The sequence below is a fragment of the Stylophora pistillata genome, chromosome 2, assembly GCF_964205215.1.
Source record: "Stylophora pistillata chromosome 2, jaStyPist1.2, whole genome shotgun sequence".
Lineage (NCBI taxonomy): Eukaryota > Metazoa > Cnidaria > Anthozoa > Scleractinia > Pocilloporidae > Stylophora > Stylophora pistillata.
In genome coordinates, this window is record NC_142520.1 from 19,478,014 (window position 1) to 19,490,364 (window position 12,351).

The 12,351-nt window shown below is 39.8% G+C and overlaps 2 protein-coding genes and 1 long non-coding RNA gene across 3 annotated transcripts; 2 read left to right on the plus strand and 1 right to left on the minus strand.

Moving 5' to 3' along the window:
- The first annotated feature begins 4,129 nt into the window (after positions 1 to 4,129).
- On the plus strand, positions 4,130 to 5,961 carry LOC148737620 (uncharacterized). Its single transcript, XR_015996195.1, has 2 exons — positions 4,130 to 4,584; positions 4,709 to 5,961. It is a non-coding gene; the product is annotated as an uncharacterized LOC148737620 (long non-coding RNA).
- A 1,559-nt stretch (positions 5,962 to 7,520) lies between these two features.
- Positions 7,521 to 10,298, plus strand: LOC148737621 (uncharacterized). Its single transcript, XM_088747374.1, has 2 exons — positions 7,521 to 7,903; positions 8,262 to 10,298. Exons 1-2 carry the CDS (start codon positions 7,782 to 7,784, stop codon positions 9,544 to 9,546), a joined length of 1,407 nt encoding a protein of 468 aa, XP_088603500.1. The 5' UTR covers positions 7,521 to 7,781; the 3' UTR covers positions 9,547 to 10,298.
- On the minus strand, positions 9,569 to 11,842 carry LOC148737622 (uncharacterized). Its single transcript, XM_088747399.1, has 2 exons — positions 11,594 to 11,842; positions 9,569 to 11,454 (listed from the first exon to the last, which is right to left on the minus strand). The coding sequence occupies exons 1-2, from the start codon at positions 11,765 to 11,767 to the stop codon at positions 11,029 to 11,031; spliced, it is 600 nt and encodes a 199-aa protein (XP_088603525.1). The 5' UTR covers positions 11,768 to 11,842; the 3' UTR covers positions 9,569 to 11,028.
- Positions 11,843 to 12,351: the final 509 nt, after the last annotated feature.

The following is a 12,351-nucleotide window of genomic DNA, read 5'->3' on the forward strand; positions in this document are numbered from 1 at the left end:
CAAAATAAATATACAAAAATCTGAAAACCACATCAAAAACCCTGTGCATTCAACTATTATTTCTCACAAGATTTTTGAGAATTGATTTGCTGTAAACTGAATCAGACAATATTCCTTCGCTGTAATCACTTTTAAGATCTAAACTTGCTTTAGTTCAACAAAAATCAGTTTTTGGCAAATCATCTGACAGTAAATACTTGTTCAAAGATGAATTTACATAACCTTTTGCCATACTGTATAACATTAGATAAGGTGTTTGAATTCCAATAACTACATGATTTTATTACGGAGTAGCAGAGTGAATAGACAGCCACAGCACAATTCACATTGAACTTTCTGGTTTCACAGGCATGACTGAAAATGGGCACTATTTTGAACTTTATCAATTTTAACCCCTTTCAACTCAAATATATCGTTATGTATGCTCAGAAAATAATGTACTAAGCTATTCAGTGATGATACTTCAAGCAGCACACATGTACCTTGAGAAAGACTTCTACCATAAATATCCCTGGCATGAGAATCGAATATTTTCAAGCCCACATTGCCTTTACAATAGGTAGCAACTGCAGTACATCCTATTGTCAAGACAAAATTGTTGAAATTTTTGGCTATAAGTGAAAAAGGCTCTATCTAAGGAGGTAAATTACTGTTATCCTTCTATTGTAGCTTCTTGATGAATAGTGCCAGTGTAACTTTCACTGTATTGAAGTTCATAGTCAGTCTTGAACACGTTTCAAAGTGTGGGTAATTCTGTCTGCATTAAAAATGATTTGGATATATCAAAAAAGTTGAAATGGTAAATTGGCCACCGTAACGATTACAAAAGCTGACGTTTTGAGCGTTAGCCCTTTGTTACGGTGGCCAATTTACCATTTCAACCTCGTTGATATATCCAAATTATTTCATTACCCCCACCGACGCAGCTCCCAAACAGTTTCTTTAGAAACTATCAGCCTTAATTCATTAAAAATGATTGTCTGGCTAACTGAGACAAACTTGAATACAACTGATTTCCAGTATTGATTATTGACACCAGATCATTAACAGAATTGATTCCTTGTTTGTTATTGTAAATAAAAGAGCATAAACTCTTTGCAGCACACTGTTGTCCTGAATTTTGTCCAAATACCAACTCATTAGCTTGGCTATATGGTGCCGTTTTTGTTTTGCTAGGGTCAGTGTAGATTGGAGTATGAGTCCAAGCTAAGAACATTAGTGAAGGTGTAGTCTGATCGTCCGGGTGAGTGTAGTCCTGAGAAGGACTGTTGTCGGTGGCAGTGACTGACGTTTCGACAACCTGTGCAGAAGTCATCATCAGAGTCAAGTGAGTGATTGTTGTCAGTAGAATGTTCTTATTCCAGTTCGTGTGAAATGATCGGTTGGTTTTGCCGTGATGTTATTGGCTGTAAGACTCAAGTGACGTAAGTCGTTCGTGATTGGTCTGTTTCGGTCTGTCGGTAAAGCTAGGTTGTTCTTTTTCGGTCGTTTGTGATGTTTATGTCGTGAATGAGTCGTTTGTATGGGGCGGGTAGTTGTTGACATCTGTTTAGGGGAGTCTGTTCTAAGTTAGTAAACCAGCTTTCCAGAGTCAGTCGTTGAAAATAGTCAGTGCTGTAGGTTAGGCATTGCGCAGAGTCCCAGTCAATGTTGTGGTTGGTAAGTCGATGGTGTTCAGCAATGTGATTGCTGACATCACCTTTCCTCGTCGCCCGTCTGTGTTCAGTCAGTCTTGTTGTGAGGTTTCTGCCAGTCTCACCGATGTAGGAGGCTTGGCAGTCGGAACAATTGATCTTATAAATCGTTCCCTGTCTGTTCCGCGGTTCGTCTTTGTCTTTAACGTTGGTTAGTAACTGACGTAGTGTGGTGATGGGTCTGTGGGCGACGCGGATATTGAAGGGTAGTAAGATGCGCGAGATGTTTTCAGACATACCTTTTATGTACGGTATGGTTGCTGTAGTCGTAGGGGTTGCGGTGTCGTTTGTTTCGGTAGTGGTAGTGGGTCGGTGAACATTACTTCTTTTAAATCATTAACCATAAGGGACATTCAGAACATGAAGACCCCGAACCACCTGAAAAGATTTTGAACTATTTACATTATTGTTTCTTTTAGACTTCACATATTTATCGTAGATTATTAGCACTACTAATTAGTTATTCTATATCTCCCAGCGTTAGCCCAGCTATTTGGGAGTACAAGTTCTAAGTTCCAAGTTTCCAAGTTCAGTTTGTGTGTGTTGTGATTTCAGTGTTTGTGTTGTGTTTTGCACTTTTGCACCATAGGTGGCCCATAAGTGCAAAACACAATGTGTTGTGTTTCAGATAAATGTATTGTGTTTCAAATAAGTTTGTCGTGTTTTTAGCGCGTGTGTTGTGTTTTCATTTTGTGTGTGTTGTGTTTTCAGTTTTAAAGTAGTGTTTTGCACTTATGGACCACCGTATTATCCTCTTCGTATTAAGCTTACAGAAATTCTTTGTAACTTCTAACCTTCACATAACGACATAACCAAGAGGAATTCGGTATGCTTGGACGAAGACGCTCATAAACAAATTCCTTCAGTTTTCTGCCCTTTCTTCTGAGACGTTTCAGAGCAGCTTCTTGTATTCTACTGGGTTCTCGATCACGTCTAAATACACGGTTGTGTTTACATGTAAACATAATATCAGATAGCTCGTTTGATCAGGTTTGATATAGCAGGTTTCGCTTGATATTTCTCGATAGAGGGTTCACTCGTAAATTGATCTCTTGTAAAATTCGCGGACTGACCCGTTCCCCAAAACGCTCCATAATTTTTAGTGTGGGTCTACTGATAACGATGTGTGACTTTCTATCTATACTGAGCGTAATAGGCATCGAATTTCTTTCGCTTACATCAGTCCACGAAGGCAGGCATTGCTTTACCATGCGCTCTAGAGTTCACTCTAGGCATGCGTTTACACTTCACGCATGCGCCGTAGTGGAACTCCATTTTGTGAACGAACACACAAAAAACAAAAACAAAGCCGAATGTATACTTCGGGCGTTTCCTTCGGAAAGCCCGAGTAATTACATCATCCCGGTAACAACACTGACTAACGCAGCATGTAGTTGTACGCTTTTTGCTAAAGAAAAAGTCCTGTCATTACGACACTGTGCCGTCGGAATAGAGCTCTCCTTAAATCTTGTTTATAGCCGTAAACCTATTATTGTACGATTGTGATTCTCATGATCATGAAACCAAGTGAAAGTGATGAGACCATCACTTATGACCTCTTGATGACAGTTATGTTAGCACTGTAAATCTGGGTTTTTTAAGATTTCAACTTTCAACTGATTAATTTAGTTACATCCTGACTGAAAGACTGCATATTAATTAGGTAATTTGCTTATATCAACTCAGTTGAAATTGTAAATTGGCCCTTCATTACTGTGGCCAATTTACAATTCCAACTGAGTTTATATAACCAAATTACCTTGCTACCCTCACCGACGCAGCACCACAGTTTCTTTAGAAACTTTTAGCCTTTATGCATACTAATTAGTTTTATTATACATTGTAGTCACCATCTGTCTTCTCATGGGCTAAACGCCTACAGTTAATTCTGGGAAACAGCGCAACCTACAGAATCACAGAATAATCTGTGGGTTGCGCGCGCAATGCATGATTTCCGGTGGAGCGATATCAGGCAAAGCGAAGTAAGAATGACTTCTCGATTCGCTTCATCGACCCAGCGAGAAATTGAAAAATTACTTGAAGATAAAGATTCGGAAAATACTAAAAGAATTTATAATAAAACAATAATTGGATTCGGTTTTTGTGATATTCGGAATAATCAAGGTCTCGGCTAGTGTTATCGGCCTCAGCCTTCAGCTTCAGCTGATAACACTTACCCCGACCTTGATTATATAGAAAAATTCACTGCCTGACGAGTGAATTCCACGTTAAATTTCACGCGAAAAACCGATATCGATTTTTCAAGTGAAATTTAACGTGGAATTCACGAGTCAGGTAGTGAATTTTTCTTGAATCGCATAACAGAATAAAAATAAGAAAATAAGAAATTAAAACGGCAATGTTATTGTCTGTTTTTATTCCGTACGCGCGCCCTTAAGAAAGCCATTTTAAAGTCAACTGTCAGATCTGTCATTGTTAAGGGAATGGAAAGGAAGGTAAGTCGTTCACGTTTGAACCGTCGACAATTTTAAGTGTACCTCGTGAATTTTCTTGCATCACATAGCTAAAGCCACCAAATCACTGGGCGAAACCAGATGTTTTGTATTTTTGTGCGCCACGCCAGTGCGCAAACGATGGAAACCCTTTCAAAGTCAGGTGTCAATATCTGGCGAATGGAGGGAACAAGATATTTTTAGAAAGAAAACCACTTTTATTTCAAACTCGTGGAGAAAGCGGTGCCTCACATTTTACAATCTTCAACAAAAAAACTAAAAGTACACAATACGGAGTTATTTAAGACAGAGATTTGCCGGCTACCACTCAACTTGGCAGAATGTGGCGCGGACAATCAACAACTGAATGGTCAAATCCTCAAGCGAAATGAAAATTTCAAGCGTTCCGGTATCAAAGCAAGATCTACAAAAAACCGGTAAGTGCTTTACAGTTGTAAAAAGAAGTGTATTCAATGATTAAGACTCGAATTTCTCGGTAAACTCTGGCGAAAAACAGTTCAGTTAAAAGTCACAATTTTAACTGTTTTTCTTTCATCGCAGGGAGTCGCTCGTTGGTGTCAATGCTGGACTGAAAGTTTATGGAAATATTTACTGGAGAATTATTAAAAGTTACTCCAGTAAACATTCCGCCAACTGCTCCTGCCATCAGGTAACTAGAACGACTGGCATTGCTGTCAAGGTCACTAGTAGCTGCTGTGTTGCTTGGCGTGGCTGAGCTATTGAGAACAATCTCCCGTAAAGCATGACTTGAATAGCCGTTGGTAGTTGTCGTGCTTGGCGTGGGTTGAAAGCGGCCAACTTATTCGACATTCGCCGCTGTTTTTCCAGAGGATTATGGCTGTAGCTGAATATGGATTCCGGATTGGAGTGGCCAGTGAGCTCTGATATCTCCACTGGGTCGAAATCATCACTGAGCGCTTGGATGACAGTTTTGCGACCACTCGAATTTGTGAATTTGCCGTCTAGTGTTTTTTGAAACCATGTTGTATCTAAAAGAGGCCAGTTCGTGTATAGGCTACAATGGTTTGGATTTCGGGAAAAGATGCTTGACCTTTTTCGGCATTGATACCTGTTTTGGTTTTCTTTCGTAACGCTTGTTTGGTTTTCCTCGGCGAGAACTGTCGTTTGGCTTTCTTCCCTCGTCTTTGGCATTTTGATTTTTTTCTATGCGTTTTCTCTCACTTTTGAGCGTGAGTGGTTTCCTCCAATTTTCTAAAAATTTCAATTTCAATTCAAAAGTTGGAAGACATTCGTTTTCTATAAATTTGTTCATATTTGTTCATATTTTCATAGCACTAGTTGTATTTACGTTTTTACGTTCGTAACAATAATTTTTGCTCGCGACTCACTTCAGCAATATCGCTTTATGCGTCAGTGCGATTCCACGCTAAATACCCTCTCTTCCGGTTGACGTATTGACCAATCAGAGCGCGTGTTTACTTTAAGCTATGCGATTCTTTCGGATATCACAAAACCGCATCCAATGATTGTTTAGACCCTGACTGAAAGACTGCATACTAATCAGTTTAGTTATGCCCTGACTGAAATACTGCATATTAATTACCTTGGAGTCATTTTTTGAGTCATCGTGACCCAATCTTCAAACTAAACCTACTTTTCCTGCTGTTTTCTACAAATGATTCGTCAATTTGCTGAAACTCCAGATTGTGTTTATTTGTCACGAATGAGTGACAATATACGACGTACTTCATAGTCACGCTTTTTAGCGAGACAGGAATTTATGTTAATACAATTTTCTCTTATTATGAGAAAGGCACGTTCATTATCTATAACTTGACTCTTTTGATGCAGCATTAAGAGAGAAAAAAATAGTTTTCTACCACAAGATTTAAGAGCGATACAAGCTTTGATCCGTAGTGGTTATCAAATCAGAATTTAGTGTGTTAGTAAAAAATTTGAGTTCATTTCTACCTGCAGACTGAGTTCTCACGAGGCTCTATTCAAACCTTACCAGCGTAAATAAATCACCCATTTGCGTTGTCACGAAAATTGTTAGGTTAACCTTACCTTGATTTGAATAAACAGATCTGCCGTTGCCTTACAACTGATTGATCCAGACCTTAAATATTTGTAATCTTTGAGACCTGCACTGACTAGTAAAATATTCGTGTCTTATATTTTCAATTTTCATCGAATTAAGCCAGTGACTACTAGATCACAGTCATTGACAGTCGCCTAAAGTACTGTAGATGCACATCTTACTGAACTCTTCTTCCAGACACTGTAAACCAACCTTGGTATCTCAACAGTGATTTCAATTCAGTCCCACTGCGCGATAATAATAAAAGCTATGCAGCTTATGGGGTCGAGCATAAATACTAAACCTTAAAAACAAAATATATGCCTAGTAAGTAACAATATCAAACTATCTAAGAATTTAATTGTTAAAAACTATGACGTAACTAAATATAATGGAAATCTTTACGTCTAAAATTTTTGGTTGAAACACCCTACAGGTCACTGTTTACGAGCGTCAGACTCCTTAGCGGTGCCACGTTTCAGCTCTATTTATGGTAAAAACTCTTTTGTTTATTGGAATATTTTAATTTCTAAGGATAAAACTTTCCTAACACAATATCTCAGCGACCCCATAAGCTGCATAGCTTTTATTACTATCGTGCTAAAATAAAGGTTCTCTGTCTGTCTGTCTGTCTGTCTGTCTGTCTGTGTGAACCGATTCAAGAGAAAAACATTTAAATTCTAAAGCTTAGGTCCTGAATGAATGACCGTGTGTATTTGACCTCTTTAAATATTGCATTTCTAATGTCCTCAAACACGAACTTATGCTAATTCAGGCTCCGTTCAGACTAGGTGCTTATGCAGGTTCTTGGGAGCGGGCACACGGGTGTCTAAAAGTAACGTCCATTTTGTTGCCAGTGCACAGTGCCTCGGAATGGGCACCCAGTCTAGACGGGGTACATAACTACTTGAATTAATATGATGGGACATCTGGGAAAGAGAGAATTGTAAGGTTTATACACAATAACATGAGCTCTTATCCTGTTTGAATATTTCTCACATAGCGGAGCTGTGTGCAAGTGTGCCAGTATTTCAAAGTTTGCCTTACCGGAGCAGTTAAAGAAAAAATTACCCATATGCGCAGGAAAAATTTCAGGTGGGTCAAAGAACAGCCTGGTTGGGACTTGCAGGAGGGACTTTAAGAATAAAGAATAGCAACACCGGGGGAAACATCGGAAAATAAAATTGAACTTATTGTTTTCTTGACAAATTTCCCGAATGCTGGCATTTTTTCCGCGTCTAACGGCGCCACACTATAACTTAAGAAACGATGAGCTCCAGTGAAAATTGAATCGGAAATATATACTAGAGTCCTAAAGTGCTTACGTCACGTTTCCATAGCACCGGAATTCTGTGGTCTAAACAAACCAATATGGCGTCCCTAGCGTGACACATTGTCGTTGACCTCGAACACTTCAAGAGCTATAATAGCGCATTTTATCCTCCAATAATAGAAATAAGATAAAGAGAATCAAGATAACCTTTGGCCTTACTATTGAAGAGTATAATAAGCGGACAAAAGCACCTGGTGAGCAATAATTCGAGTCAAAACGCCACGGAGACGAAGTTTGCGATGGGCCAGTGTTTTCATCCAGATTGCAATCACACATCTGAAAGCCACTGCTGCCGATTCTTTTCGTTTCCAGACCAGAAAAAACATAAAACACTCTATGATAAGTGGATATCATTTGTAAGGTGAGTATTTTTCGAAAAATATATATTTCGATGCTGTACCATCGATTAGAAATAGCTGTTTTTTTTTTTATCTCAAACTGATTCACGATTAGCTGTTTCTCTTTCTTGTCTTATTTGTTTTCTCGCGGCTTTGCCTTTCCTTGTCTTCAGTCTTGATCTAAGATTATTTAGTTACTAAAAAACTATATGATAGTTGTGAGTATCAAAGCTTTTACACTAACTAGTATTAAGTAACAAGCTGAGAGAAATACTCGCTTCGCATTCACGTCTTAGACTACAAGGTTAAGCATGTGACCAACTAAACTTTGGGTTTTTTAAGCGCAAGTATAGTAACTGCTTCTGTCTTTTTCTGTTATAGGAGAGGAGATAGAAAGCCCAGCAAACATTCGCGACTTTGCAGTTGTCACTTTAAAGATGGGCGAAAAGAAAATATGCCAACCATCAGTGACAGAAACAGGCACAAGCTGTTTGATAGTTTGGACTTGCTGCCAGGTACAGGACCAACACCTCCCAGTACACCTACCCCCAAGAAAAAACGGAAAGTGTCTGCCGAGCCCACGAAATTACCAACTGTAGCATCTGTGCTTGAAGAGATTAAAGAGAACTCTGAACCATGTTCCACTGAATGCTCACAAGAGGAAAAGACAAGTTCCAAAGAAGCTCTGCTGTCAATAGAGCTTGATATGACTTCAACAGAACTTGCTAAACACAAGGAAGTGTCAAGTTACTATAGTGCACACTACTCTGCTAAGAGCTTGAGCCCTGAGGTGATACGGATGGAGACAGGTCTACCCACTAAGGATGTTTTTGATATTGTTGTGGGATATGTTTCAAGATTCAAGGGTGAAATAAACTATTATGCTGGATGGAAGGTTGAGGCGATCACACTTGAGGACCAGATATTTATCACTCTGATGAAACTGAAACAAAATTATACCAATCTACATTTAGCCCAGTTGTTTTCATGCAGTGTTGCAACTGTTGCTAACATAGTACTAACTTTTGTCCATGTTCTGCATTCTCTCCTGTTCAAAGACATCATGACAACTGTGCCATCTAGAGAAAAGAACAAGATGTGTTTGCCATCTTCTTTCACTGAGTACAGCAGTTGCCGCATTGTGATTGATTGTACAGACATTGAAATTGCTGCACCTAAGCTCATGTCCCAGCAGAATGCTACATATTCCAGCTACAGGGGAATGAACTCTTTCAAAGTCATTATAGGGGTTGCCCCAAATGGAGTTATAACCTATGTTAGTGATCTTTTTCCTGGCTCAGTCAGTGACAAGGTCATGGTTAAAGAGTCTGGGTTTTGTAAACATTTGAGTGCTGGTGATCTTGTTCTGGCAGACAAAGGTTTTCTCATCAGCGATGTAGTTCCAAGAGGTGTTTCAGTGAACATACCACCATTTCTCAACAATGGAAAGTTTACAGAGAGTGAGGCAAGGGCGACAAAATCAATAGCTCGATGTCGCATCCACGTAGAGCGTGCAAATGCAAGACTTAAGAGTTTTCGCATCCTTGGCTTCATCCCAGCATTTTTGAGGTGCCATGCTGACAAGCTATGCCAACTGTGCTCAGCTCTTGTTGATTTGCAGTATCCATTGATCAAGGATGGCTGCGAAGACTTTGAATTTGACTGAATAGAACTTTTTTTCAACTAAATTATAGTACAATGAGTTTTTAATATTATTTTTGTATTACTAGAAGCCCTACTGTAACAGATCAAATGGTATTGACATAGCTTTGGTCAAAAATATGATGTGGTCAGTTTTACATTTTTCTGATATTCATCTCCTTTATGTTCATTAATACAAACTACTATGTGTTCTGTGAAAATAGATTATAATGAAAACCAGTGACATTCTTAAATTGTCATTTCAACTAAATCCAGGTCAGGGGCATGTGACCAGTATGGAATTCTTTCGTCCAGTAGTTCCAAGTGTGAAAGTCGTGCTGGCTTAAAGGTTTTACTTTTGTGTCTGTGAAGCTGGGAGCCTGAGTCCAGGTGTATAAAACTAAAGCCACACTTCAATTAGCTTAAGGGATGGTGAGAGGTAGTCAGAAAAAATAACCTGTGCTGCATGGATTTTGTTTTGGCTCTCTCCCCTTCCCTTTGCATTGCTATGCAAGCCTACTTAAGTGTGGCATAAGTTTTATGTACCTGGGCCCTGTTGAGTAACCAGGATAAGTGTTACCAGCTACCAGTAGCCATTGGTTGCAAAAAAAAAATTGTTTAAGCTTGCTTTCAGGAAGAATGTAATTTATTATTAAGTTACTATGCTAAATGGAAAAATGTGGGTTCTTTATCTTGTGTCTCTATCTGAGTGTAGAATATGTAATGTTATATTAAGAAATTAATGTATGAAATTTAAAAAAATACCTTTTAACATTAGCTACTGCCTATTTACATTAGCTCCCACTCCCCCCCCCCCCCCCACTCTGATTATGTCCAGCATCTGTGCACCACTTTTCAAAGTTCTCCCTCGGTAATCTTTGGGAATAGTTGATGAAAGTAAAAATCACTCAAGATAATAATATTGTGCTCCCAAGATTCATCTCGTTCAATCTTGATAACTACACTATCCTTTGTGGTCCATACAACAAAGTAGCAGAATTTGCGCTTTGTCAGGAACATCTGGCCTTGACACTGATGCCAGTAAACATGTGTGGTAGACAGCGTATAATTCCCTTCCTTCTCCTCCAAGTAAAAGTCTTTGTGCCCACAAGCTTCCTTGATTGTCGCATTTCGATGTGTGTAGGGGCACTTACACTCAATCACCGAGTCGTCTCCCACAAGTCCATCAGGGGAAGCACCCAGAACTCCCGACTCGTGTAGCCAAAGGCCGGTCTGTACAGGTGTAAAGTTTGTGATGTTGGTGAAGGATTTCAGGGCCTCAGTCTCATTGTCCTGTCCCCATGCAATTGCTTTAACTCCACTCAAGTTGTATTCCCCAAGTAGTCGCTTGATAAGAGACGGTGTAACTCTTTTTGCCTGGAGGACGGAGCCAAAATTACTGGCAGTCAGGCGGCCTCTACGAGCTTGGTGCCATGCAGGGCTGTTTCGCTGGCCAGCCGTGAGGGTGCTCACAACATTTATGGTTCTCTCCTCTACTTTGGCATTCTCAATCAAGTACTCTAATTTGTTTTTCCTTCGTAGATGCCATAAGGAAACCTTCTGAGTAAATGATATCCTCAATCGTCTTGATCGGGAGAGGGGTAGCAGGTTGTGGTTCGGGACTCAAGATCCAGCAGGTCCCTGTAAATTTGCCATAGCGCTTTAGTTCGCTGTACAGCCACATCCGATCTTCTCGGCTAGGATCGCGCGCAAAAGGGCTGTAATCCTTCTTCTTCGGTGGCGCTGGAAACATCTGGCTTGCAGACTGTACGCTTTCTGCCTTTCGCTTTCGTTTCCATTGGCATTCCAGGTCCGTCCTGCTAAGGTTATGGATGCCATAAATAAATATGGCTGCCGCGTGACTGCACTTGAACTCGCCGCGAGGACACTCGCATTCTGTGTTTTTTATTTCAAGGTTTTCATCGAGATAAATCTGATAAAAAGATAATTCGAAACAGACACGTAAGTTGCAATATATATTCCGCAATATAAACATTAAATTGGAGGTGAAATCGGGGTTGGGAGTTCTTCGAATTGAACATACGTGTTGTGCTCCCAAATTGGCAACTTACTGTGACTTTGTAGTCCTTATTTTTCATGCTTGCTTGGACTTCACCTTTGATGACTCCCCTGGAATAAATAAAGCTTTGGACATGGTCGGATTTGAAGTGGTTTTCTCCGCGATCAAGCGATTTCCGCTCTCCAGAAAAGAAAGAAACGAGTGAGCATATCGATAAAGACGCCATGTTTGAAGTATGAGTTTAAACTGTTTAGACCAGAAAAAAATGCTGTCATGGCAACGTGACGTCACACTTTAGGACTCTATTCGCCGGCATTTTTAGACCTCGCAGGCTCTTTTGCTTTGCAGAGAACGGAGAGAAAATGTACAGTGCCTTAAACGCACGTGCCGAGCAATCGTCACGCTCATTATATCTTTTCGTTAATGCCCATGAAAAAAAAAAAAAGAGTTAAATCGAGATTCGGAGAATTTTGGTGACAGATCGTGAATGACTGAAAATGCTCTTCCAATTTAAGTTCAGTTAATTAATATGTCTAAACTCACAGCGATATTTGCAGCTTTCTTTTAAACTTCTGGGGAAACCAGCCTAAAGCGCTGCGGTATCCTTCCTCGTTCTACGAACGAAACTGTCCGAAGAGCTCGGCGTCGATTAACTTGAATTTACCCGCCTCTTAAACACGAGGGCGCGCTATATAAGTAAGTCTTCCCTGGGAAGACCAAGGCTCATCTGTCACTCACCGTTGACGTGTGCGGGTCAAATTTAAATGCTGGTAGACGAACAAAAGGAGCTAATGAGATATCTATTGTTTA